The 12657-nt window shown below is 33.3% G+C and overlaps 1 protein-coding gene across 3 annotated transcripts in view; it reads right to left on the minus strand.

Moving 5' to 3' along the window:
- The window catches only part of LOC105361069 (uncharacterized), a 42513-nt gene that overhangs the window by 870 nt on the left and 28986 nt on the right, over positions 1 to 12657 (minus strand). For all 3 annotated transcript variants that reach the window (XM_011498165.1, XM_011498167.1, XM_011498166.1), the window contains exon 2: positions 4146 to 4319. In XM_011498165.1, the coding sequence (XP_011496467.1) occupies positions 4146 to 4319 (174 nt within the window). The remainder of the gene's footprint in view (positions 1 to 4145; positions 4320 to 12657) is intronic.

Here is a 12657-nt window from a genome sequence, read left to right on the forward strand (position 1 = left end):
ACCACTTTTTTTTTTTTTTTTTTTTTTTTTTTTTTTTTTTTTTATTAATTTACCAACGTAATTAATAATAATATCTCACCTTATATCGAATGAGAAAATACTGTATAATAGCGCATTTTGAGAACAATGGGACAAAGCGATCGATCAGCAAAATTATTTATAAGCGCTCTTTTGTTCCTCTACGTTAGTAAAAATTGCGCTTTCTAGAAATGCGATGAAGGAGGGGAGCGGTCGAGCCATAAAAAGGAAGAGACGCTTTTACGGAAGCTAAAGCGCTTTGCATTTTGCATACGCCGAAGGTCTTTGCGCGCGCTGAAACGCGGAAAGAATAACGCGCGTGAAATGTTAATGGGGCTGGTGTCGGCGTTGGCGGTGGCGGCGAAAGCGTTGAAAAAAAACAAAAAGAAAAACAAAAAGAAAAACAAAACATAAAACAAAACATAAACGAGCGATTTTACGACAGCGTGCTGCTAATCGCCATTTAGCGACAATTGTTTTCTCGCTCGCTCATTTGCCAGCTAATCTTGCGATACGCCTGCCCCGAACACACTTCTCCCCGCTTAATTCACAGCTCTCGTTTTCCCGTCCCAGCAGCGCTCGACACAGCATATTGTTTATTTAAAATTTCCGCTGATTATTGGATGCGCTGGGAATGAAATTCTCGACGACCAAGCAACTTCACTCTTCGCTTCGAACGGCTCCCCCTTTTATATGCTGAAACGGGCTAATTTTTACAATGGCTGCTTCAGCACATGCTCTATGTAATTCAATTTCGTATGAAATTGATGAAATTATGAAGAAGAAAACAATGAGAATATTTACCATAGCATGTAACCGTAACCATCGAGATGTCTAATTAAATAACTTTTAATATAAATATGTTGACCCTTAACAATGGCAAGTCATAGCTGTTAAAAGCGCGAGAATTTCAAATGAAATTAAACGGAATCCTTGCTTTAACGATAATGATTTTATTGTCATTTTTTCACGTTCAGCGCAATATAAAAGTATATGAAAGTAAACGTGCGTAATATGATAATGATGATGGAAAAGACAGACATATAATCGAGCATTTGAAATGTAATTAGGTAAAAAAATAATTAAAAAAAAAAGCAAGCTCAGAAGTTTATATCAATGAATAATATAATTTTTATTTTACGGACTGTATGCTCTCTCTCTCTCTCTCTCTCTCTCTCTCTCTTAATGACAATATGATAAATCCATATAATTCTAACAAGTAGTTATTTTATTCACGACTACATAATTACGAACCAATTAAACATTACAATTGATTGTATACGTTGCCCAAGATAATTTATAAATTATCGGAATCTGATATAAAATATCTCTTCGATTTGAAAGAATAATTCGTTAGTCTAACTTGGATTGTGTCGTTTTCTCGAGTAACGTCAGAGTACATTATTAGATATTCTTAACACTTACATACAAAATGAATTATAAATTATTATTATTAACGTGTTAAATAAATATTTCAATTTTTATCATGGATATGTATTTGTAGCGTTTTAATGGAGCCATTGTATGAGAAAAATAATTTTTACCATCAAGTCACAAATATATAAGACTAGCGATCAGCAATTAATCTTAAATATTTATATAGAAATTTTATATATATATATATATATATATATATATACATATATATATATGTATGTATGTATGTATGTATGTATGTATGTATGTATGTATGTATGTATGTATGTATGTATGTATGTATGTATGTATGTATAATGTAGATTCCGTAGACTCTCGATTAGTTGAAATATAAGTTTTTCAGCATAACTATTGCTCGTTCTACGCAGACTAGTTAATGTAATTGATCAAAAACTATGGTAAATAATTACGGCAACGAAGTAAATAAATTACTTTTCTCCTAACAAAAGTATTGGCCGTTAAGTCAAGAGGCTGTAGAACGTAGGCATCGATCACGATCATTCGCCCGAATCTTTACTTGCAACAATATAACATATATTGTATAATGTGAAAAGCCATCGTCTAACATTTATTATCCACAGGGTGGTTAATTAACAAAGTCGATAACGAGTTCACGTTTATAGCAATGTATCGTGCAGTCGCGCTAACTCTTCGCTGCCAGAATGCATTCGAGTTTCATCGAATCAATCACCGGTCAGCGCGGTTATGCTACACAAGAGCATGCAGATATAAATGAGCGAACACTCGAAGCCGAGGTTGATTGATCAATGTTGGTGATGCTTTAACTTCGTATAGGTTACGATATAGGTTACGCCTGTACGTGTGTTCGGCGACGAATCCAAGTGCTGAAACGCGTGAAACATAAGAAGCAGCGCGGAAATAAAAAGAAAGTCAATGAAATCGAAAGGGCGAGCGAGAGAGGAGAGAGGAGAGAGAGGAGAGAGATAGAGAGAGAGAGAGAGAGAGGCGATCATTGTTGTATTTTTTTTTTTTTTGGGCACGCGGGTGACTTCGGGAGCTGAGAGTAAAGAAGCAACAGAATCTCAATGAGACGTGCGCCAGGAGTCGCGCGTAGCTGCGCAATAGGCATTTCTTCCACTTTCTAAAGGCTATTTATTATAGGGAGAGCTAAGCAACCCTTTGGATTGGCGAAGCAGCGCGGCTAACGAAGGCAGCACGGGGAACGGAATCGACGGAGCTCGTAAATGGAAACTGGCGCCGGTCGGTAATGGCGGCACCTGCTCGATCTGTGCTTAATAAAAATGCGCGCGAAACTCGGTCGGGTCTGTCGCGTGAATTACGTTGTCACGGCATTATAAAATTTGTAATGAGTATCGATCGGGGAGGTGGGTGGGGGAGCTGCGCCCATACTACTCGCTCCACGTATCATTATAACCCATTCGTTGTCCTTCATTCGAATTTATCCACCAACTTGCTCTTTTCACCCCCCCACGTCGGTGTTAACATTTCACTGCCCGCATATGTTGCCACGGCGTCCGTAACACTCATTACCAATTAATCTCATCAATGTCGTATTCCAAGAAATGCCATTCCCATTCCTCGATTATTATATTATTTTCTTACGGCTTATCGCTTTTCCTTTTAAAAGAAACCGAGTCGAATAATAATCCCGTATCTTGCTTACTACGCTCATACATCGCAATACCGTGGATATTTAAAAATTAAAGCACTTATGATCGAATCTTTGCCCTAATAAATTGAGATGTATTTTTAAGTGGCATTTATGTTAATTATTATAAAATCTCACGCGAAACATCATTTTATATTGAGTAAGTTTAGTTCTGAGCTGTCGCTACTTTTTTATTGTTTTTGCTTCTTCGTTGCGCGTATGAGAGTAGCTGTAGACTGAAGTTGAAATGCAGATGCAACAACAATAACAGTATCATATACTTTTGTTATAATATAAAAGGATGTTTTAATGTAATACAATTCGATCAATTTGAAAAGCTGATCCGATCAAGTTTTTGAACTATAAAGTACGACGAGTTTAATGTTCTTTGTAACCTTGAATTTGTTGAAGATTCATCTTATCGACGCTATATAGATAACTTTTCACTCGCTAAACTTTATTATTTAATACGTTAAATAATATAACATCTTAAATGCAACTTATTAGAAGATACATGGGATACGACAATTTTAATATGATGTATGCCACGCGAGATATAATTCTATGGTTAAATATTAGAAAATGAGCTCGCTTCGATAAAGTCAAAGTCGAATTTAAGCAAAGAAATACGATATCTTTTCCAGCAATTTCGGACGACTTTATAACGATTGCTTAAACTTTGAGGGAATAAAGAACAAAATTAATTGATGCATGTATTACGACACTGTCGATGCAATGGAATTTACTTAAAACAACGTATCGACGTTGCTTACAACAACAGGGTATTAATGGCGCGTATGCAAGATTTTATAAAAGTTCATTGCAAAATGTACGAGCGTGTATGTAGTTATTTATGTATTATTTATGGAGCGCACGCACGCATAGAACAGATGAAAGAAAAAAAAAAAAAAAAAGAAGAAGAAGAAAGAAAAAGAAAGAGAAAACCAAAAAATATTAAGAATGGTGGAATATAGTGGAGGCACAGTGCGAAAGACGCAAGATGCACGTGCACGTACATAAAAAAAGATAGGTATAAAAATGCATTTTGCCAGATAGTCACCTGTCAGATTGCTCGCTAGTGTGAGATTTGTGAACAAATGGCTCGAGAGCCTCCTCACTGCTATTTGACAATTGCGACATGCCCGAGAGGCTAGACGACGACATCAGTTGCTTCGAACGTTTACCTTCCAACTTGCCAGCTCTAATGCTCTTCATCTGCAGCAACATTTTGCATCTGCAACGACAGGAAAGGGAAAGGCTAAGGGTTAATATACGTGTTTGCTTTGTTAATTTTATTGGCGAATTATTTCCTTGAGTTATACGCGGTTGTCAATTGACAATGACATTAATTAATTATGATTATTGACATTGCTATTGTGCCACGGTGTATAAGACAACGTTCACGGAAATATTGACCAAATAGCTTAAATATCTTTCCTTAGATTATCCTATTGCCGAACAAGATTAAATTTTCAGCGTTATTTTATTGAAATTATAAAAGTAAGATAAACGCTTGGCTTACATAGGTTACATTGCGCGTGTAATTTGTATCTTATGATCGGAAAGCGTACGTACGGCTACGAGTTAAATTACAAACTGAACAATGTGTCGAAATAGTTTAGGAATTGGCAAAGTCAATGTTTTCGTTCAACGATGTTAAACAATATCTTTTAAGCGATTATACGAGGAATTGAAAATTTAAGAAAATGAAATTTTCTGAGGTATATGAATTAAGGTTAGGACATAATTAATATTTATCAATATTATAATACATTGGATGGTAAAAGCGAGTTAACAATTAACCTGCGATATCTAGTAATTTTATGCCATACTAGGAGTAAATAAATGTTTACTTTTCTATTGATATTAGCAAAACAATTAATTTCAATAACACATTTCAATATTGATAATATTTATCATATATACAGCGAGAATTTTTAAACTTGTCGCCAAGTTTTATCCAACGCTATTATTATACATATAATTACACATTCGGGAATTAATCAGTACAATACCTTCTTCAATCTTAATTCATGCATGATTTGCGCAATGAGCACAATGTCTTTTTCACGAATGGTGATTATATTTTTTTGTAATAGTGAATTCATCTTTCACTAATTGTATTGGCGCTATTTTCTTGAAGGATTTTATTATGGATTATTATTTTATTTAAAATTAATAATTTTTAAAATACTAGACGAAATAAATATTAATTTTTTTAGTTTCATTACAATTCTAACCTATTTTTTTGTTTTATGTTTTCTTTACTTTTTTTTTTTTTTTTTTTTTTTTTTTTTTTTTTTTTTTTTTTTAATGTTATTGTAATAAATCGATGTGCAATGAAATAATGAAAGATAACTTTAATTTTTAAACCAGAATGAGTATATATTAGTTAAAATTGTTTTAAGATATTCACATATTTCCTTGAGTATTACTTAAATCACTAATAACTTATCTTTGAATTGTATGATCGATCGAAATTAAAATGAGAGGGACACTTAGTACAGACATTTTGTTTGTTTGTTTGTTTTCTTTTTGATTTTTTTTTTATTTATGATGTCATGCTCTCTTGATAAAGTATCGTTCTTTATATCCTACAATAAAATATCACTTTTTAATAATTTAATATAATAAATAAATAAATATTAATAGTTGTTAAATAAAATTTTGTTAAGAGCTATCCGATTAGAAGGGAACGCTAAGTAATTTTTAACTATGTTTATTTACGTGAAATGCAAATATTTCAGAATAAATATTATATGCTTTTTTCTTAACTAACAAAGTATTTGTATTGATGAGAACTATTGCAATTTGAATGAAGAGAATGACAGAAATAATGATAAATTAGCGTGCTTTTTCCATACAAATGTTTCTAATTCAATAATTCGAAATAGACGAGGAATTAGTTTAATATTATCGAAGCTCCTTATTATCTGATTAATTTTACTTTTATTGAAATGAAAAATATCTATAAAATTGATTATGAATTATGCATAATAATTGTAAACAATTTGTCCAAATTGCGCTGCTTAGACGTTGAGTAATATTTGTTATGACTTAGTCTTCCGATTTCAGAGTGAACATAAAATTGTATTTTTAAGAAATCGAATATTTAAACAAATTTTTACACAAATCATTATAGTTATATATATATATATATACATATATATATATACATGCCGTGTAAAACATTATTTTCCGCAATTACTTACCCTAAAGACTTATAATTTTAATAACCAATCCTCAACAATCAATGTACAATGATATTTAATAATTATTATAGAGTATAACGAGTATATCGTTTTATTGCCAACATACAATAAACTAGGTGTAAGCGTAAAAGAAATAATTCTTGTTAAGATAGTGATAAGCTCGTCAAGGGGTGAATCGATCGTTATCGCAGATGACGTTACGAGTTTTTATCGCTTTATTTCAGGGTGGCATAATACCCATCGTGAAACTTAACTGCGCGATCAAACTGTATGAGTAAGACTATGAGTAAGTGAATGCTCACCCACGCAAACGTCCGTGTTTCACGACAACAGTGCTACTTTGCATTTTGCTCAGCGCTAATACATCAAGGCCGATATACTTACTCTTTTACGTCGCGCGTTACATAAATCAATCTCTTGATTCAATATTATTGCGTATGAAATAAGCACAAATTGGTGAACCTCTCTCTCTCTCTCTCTCTCTCTCTCTCTCTCTCTCTTTCTCCCGTTATTTATGCTAATACGAACTTTGACGAAAATTGTGTAAGATTTTTTTTCCCATTTTTTTTTCATTCTTCTAATTATTAAGTTAATAGTCCAGTGCTCTTTAAATGCCTATAGTGCGAGGCTGCCGGTATGTTTTATTAACGACTAAATAGTATTGGAGATAATGAAGTTTTGAGTTACTGAAATATTAAGTGTTTTATTAATATAATGAACGAAATGATTTTTTTTAATTTGACTGCCTTTGATTTATATAGGTACGGTAAAGTCTTTTCTCAATAATAATTCTTCAATTTACCTAAGGTAAACAGTTCCATTTGAAATAATATAAAAATATTATATACATATTATCTATTACTATACATTAATATATTAATGTATTATAACATTTTATTACAAGAAAGTACCAAAAAGTTTCGTAAAAGTTTGAAAATTGCAATGACATAATTTTAATGCCCAATAAATAATACTTTCAATGCTGTATGGCAAAATATTGATTTTTTTTTTTTTGCATCGAATAAATAAATTCACACGAAGATTTAATATTTTAATGATAATATTGAATGCTTCGATTAATTAAATAAATTTTATTCTAATATTTAAGAATTATTGAGATAAGGATAGGACAAAACGTATGTATGCTAAACTCTATAGTGTTATTATACTTCAACAGTCGTAGTTATTTTAGTAAATGAAACAGCGAACTTACATTAAGTAGATAATAAAAAATATATATCCTATAAATTACAACTAATAATAATAAATTTCTGTAGCAGAATACGATAATTAACATTCGATGTATTAATATAAAATATTGAAACATAGATTATAGGATTTTAATTTTTATTACCAATATTCTTCTATCTTTAAATCAATAATATTACCTACGTAGTTAGACACTCGAGAATTCTATAAAATATAAAAAAGAAAAAAAACTACATGCTTATTTAGACCTTTAGAGCTCTAAGAAATAAATTAATTGAAATGTCTTGCAAGAGATTGTTAATGATATTTTCGATATTTTATGTTAATATTATTTCACGCAAACCTAACCATAAAGAATCTTTTCTATTAAATTCATTCGTACAAGACATTATATGATGTAATGAAATTTTTTTTAATATTATAAATAGTCCATTAGTATGTGTGAAATATTTATGTCAATAATATCTCATAAGCACTAAGATTAAAGAAAACTTTGGATTAAAAACGAACAGTCGTTCTTTTCTTACTACTGCTTTTGTGCGTTGAAACTTTCTGCTGATTGCGCAATAAGTACCGTTACATGCTAAATAATGTACAAGAATTATTGAAAGTAATTTACGAAGATCTATTGAATTGCTACTTTACTTGCGATTTCTATATAGTAAGATACATTTTAATAGTTTAGTCTTTCCGAAGATTAAAGCAATAATAATAGTTTCAACGACTTGTTATAAAATTTCATTTCTAAATACGAACTGTAAATTATGATCGAATTATGGTCGTAAAGCTATTTATCTAATCAACGGATCAGAATTCCGAATTCAATTCGAAAGATGTTGAGAACAAATTCGATGTAAACATTGGACAGGTAAGCGAGACCGATGCTGCCAACGCTAAAGCTATCACAGAACAAGAGCGAAACAATCAATTTTAAATAATCGCATAAGAAGTATTGAGAAATGGCCATAAATCCTTTTTAGTACATGTTTTTTTTTTCTTCGACTAATAATTATTTTATCATACCTTGAACGTACGCGTTTGTCTACGATTCGCCTGCCTATCACGATTATTAGATAAAACTTTGTCTCTGTTAAAATCTTTTCACAGTTCGCGAATAAATTTAGGGCAAAGTTGCTTAAACTAAATTATTATAAGTGTTTATGATTTTCCCTCGTGAATCTCAAATTCAATATGCAACTCTGTACACGTGTTTCTTTTACCATTCTTATAAATAACGCAATTTTATGCGTATCGCATAATAATTAATTGAACGCCTGAACGACGTTGACTTGACAAACTTGCAAACAAACAAACAAACAAACAAAACAAAACAAAACAAAAAAAAAAAAAAGATAAATAAATCAACAGAAAAATGTAAATTTTTAACAAGATTTTACGAATGATGAATTTTCAAATAACCGGAAAATACATTTCATAGATATTAATATTAAATGATATTAATAATATTTTTATACACAGTTTGCTGTAAAGTAATATAAGTAATTTTACATCACATTTCAATTCTCATTTCTCTGCTAATACAATTGTAAAATTGTTTTCTCTTAAAATAAGATAATTAAGGGAATTCTTAAATAGGCAATTAATAAATCGCGTATTGAAGTTATTTTTTTGAATTACGTCAAATCATATGTAAAATTAAAATAAAAAAAAAAAAAAAAAAAAAAAATAGTGCAGCCGTTTAGCCAGTACATATAAGACAAATTTCGACGATTATAATTTAAAAATAGTGAAAACGCACTCCCAAATGTGTCTAGCTTGTGATATTCAAAATGATTTGCAAATGCGCGTTGCATTTATTCATGAGGCCAGTAATCCTTTAGAAAGGGCCACTTGGATATTCAATCGGCATTTTACATCCCTTATTCTCTATATTTTTCAAGGCTGAATCGCGCAATACTGCGGCGTCCTGCTGCAGGATGAGATCGAGGCTGTTCGTAAAGAGCCTCGTGTGCCCAGGCGCAGAGGCCACCTCGATCAAGGAACTCTAAGTGGGTCAGAAGGAATGGGATCGCAGGGCCCCTCGTGCTTTGCTGCTTGCGCCTAAGGCCGAGACTAAAGGTCACGTCTAAGGCTGTGACTCCCGAGTGACTAAATCGTCATCCCCTCAATGAGTTTAATCTGGCGATAGAGTCGACAGGGGGTCGGATGAAAGTGACGGCAATGACGAGAACATTGATCGGCCGCTCATTATTTTCTAAGCGTCAACCTCCCCCGCGCAATCCATCAGAAACCCATAGTGATTTACGCTTTTCTATCCTCTGTTTTTTTTTTTAATATTCTGTGCTGCGAATGCACGCGAATCTTAACGATACATTTCGTTACGCGAAGCGTTAAGCCTTCGCTTCGTTTAATTTGCTCAGGCGGCATATAACTTTGTGCATATTAGAGATTTGAGCTGGTAGAACGCATTTATATACTTTGCGATATATAGATAAATGGGGAGGGAGAGAGAGAGAGAGAGAGCATAGGAGCAGAGAGATAAACATGAAGAGAGCAGCAGAAATTTCTCGTGAAAATAACGAGCAATCGATATACGCATAGTATACGGGTTTTATGTTTACGATTTTTTCGCTCTCTCTCTCTCTCTCTCTCTCTCTCTCTCTCTCTCTCTCTCTTATTCAACTTGTAATAAATGAGAAACAAAATGAATAATGCAGCTGCTGAATATCAAAGTTCCAAAAGTAAAATGAACCCATTATATTATTTTGAAATAAACTTTAACTTGACATTTTATTGATTGAAATGTGCAATTTTAATATTTGGACAGAAAAATTTTTACTATAATCAAAACGATGTATTTTTAGATTGTTAATTCTTAATCTACCAACAATATGATAAATAAATTAGAATTACTCTATTCGCAAAAAAAAAAAAAAAAGATGAATGTCTTTGAAGAATTTCAATAATATAGATTATAAACAAACGCTTATCATTGTCAACGAACATACATTTTCACTTTAAATTATATATTAAAGTTGTTTACTGGGAATTTTCGAGCCTGATCCTTTAATTTACTATATCTTTTTGTCAGCTTTTTAACAAAGATATAATTTGCGAATGGACATAAATTTCACTATTTCATTGATGTATCGAACTGCTAGTAATACCGCGCGCATATAATTACGATATAAATAAGAAATTCTATGCCATTTTGGAATTTCATTTTGTTTTTGTGTATGTGTCAAGTGGACAGAGAAAAAGAGTAAAAGATTTAATTGATTCTACGATTTCATGAGCATCGTTTTTATAAATGTTATGTTAAGCTCCAGTCTATCATCTTTATGAAAGATATTGTTTTTTTTTTTTTTTTTTTTAAGCCAATTATATAATAAGGTTTTATTTTTTTGTTTTAATAAATTTAGAATTATGAAAGATTTCGACTATGACTAGCGCGTCTTTAACTGAAAATAATTAATTAATTAAAACGTCAGGGTACACGCGCATAATAGTTTAAAGCATCGCAAATTGCCAGCCTCGATGTTTCTTCTATTAAGTAATAGAAAAATGCAGCCAATCCAATTTCAGAAAGTAAATAATTCTAGAATAATATGCAAGTGTAAGCAAAAGAATTAGGAGATGGGATAGTCGAGGAAAAATAACTTAATAGATTATAAACTGACTGGAGACAGAGCTCCACTAATACAATTTTCACGAAGGCGTTGCTGCTTTGTTTGTTAAACACATCCCAAAATCATAATCTTGGGAATGCTGTTTAAATAGGCGGGAGAAGGCTTAAAATCATCAAGCATAACCAGTAGATTTTCAGAAAAAATATGTTTGCACAGTTTTGTCTCGGTATTAATCTCCACAACCCTGGGGTCCGTGCGATCGATTTCCCGCTGCGCATAAAACACTCCTCATGACAATAAATAACTCGCTCGCTACCGTACGCTTCCCGCTCATCTTTATTTCTCCCTCATTTCCACGGCGCTGTCGCCTCCTTGCATGATCCAAGCAAAATCCAAGACCAGGATCTCCGCGACCGCGAGTTATCGCCCCACCACCAGTCCACCAATCGCCTATGCCACAATGAGCCAGTGAACCACATTCTAACGCACGCGATACTGGCCGCCCGACGTCGACTTTAATTGGACAGACTCGAGCGTGCGAATAAAGGAAGACGGCGAGCTTCCGCGAATGCTAATCGATCTCGCGTCGAGTCGGAAGCGCAGGCGCAAAAGGAGCGCGCGAATTATGCGGACACTAAGGCTTTATTACGTCGCCTCTCATCCTCCTCGCTGACGCGTACCGCGATAATCTCACTTCCTTTCTGTCCGGCCTCTTCTGTCCCAAGCCGGCAAAGCCGGTAAAGCCGCCGCTGCTGCCCGCGAATTTTGTATTTTGTATTTTGTATTTTAAAACGGACACGCTTCGAATCACCCCACCGCGCCATTAAACTATCTTTCGCACACTCTCAATGAAAATTCTCCTATTCCCAGGCGGAGTTCGTTTTTGCTTTCTTTTTGTCTTTGCTTTTTGCTTTTTAACGTAGCTCGAGTGTTGCCAATCGTTCTCCTTGGACTGGAACGGCTACATTTCACGCTTCTAAAGAACCTTTGAAGTTCAAGATTTTTAAGCATTACAATATTTCTTTACCGCACGCGTGAACTTTCTACCGCAAGCCGTAATCGTTTATTTGCACAATTATTCATTAATTTTTATTTCTCCGCTGTCTTAATCGACGATCACTTGAATTTTGCAATTATTATTATTATTATTATTGTTTTTTTTTTTGTTTTTTTTTTTTTGCTTTTTTCTTATTATAAATGTAAGCCAAAGCGCTCGCGACTGATATTACCATTATTATACCAATGGTACTCGTGGCTCGGTGCTCTCATCAATCGACAATCATCTTGACAGAGTTTATCGGGCAATCAAAGTACGGGGCCCCATTCGTCGTAATAGTCGAGGAGCTCGAGCGAGGGAGGAGTTGATAATGTCCGGATCAAATTTAATTTGACGATAAAAGTCGGGCGTATCGAGAGCCTCGGCTGCTACTACCATCGCCCGAACGCTAACGTTCAGGTGAATCGACGTAATCGGCGTAACGAGCACTCGACTTGTTCGAGAAAATGCTGCGAAAATGCATAGCGACGGATAGAGACGTCGGGAACAGGAGGCAGGCGAAAA

Source organism: Ceratosolen solmsi, unplaced genomic scaffold, assembly GCF_000503995.2.
Source record: "Ceratosolen solmsi marchali unplaced genomic scaffold, CerSol_1.0 scaffold14, whole genome shotgun sequence".
Classification (NCBI taxonomy): domain Eukaryota; kingdom Metazoa; phylum Arthropoda; class Insecta; order Hymenoptera; family Agaonidae; genus Ceratosolen; species Ceratosolen solmsi.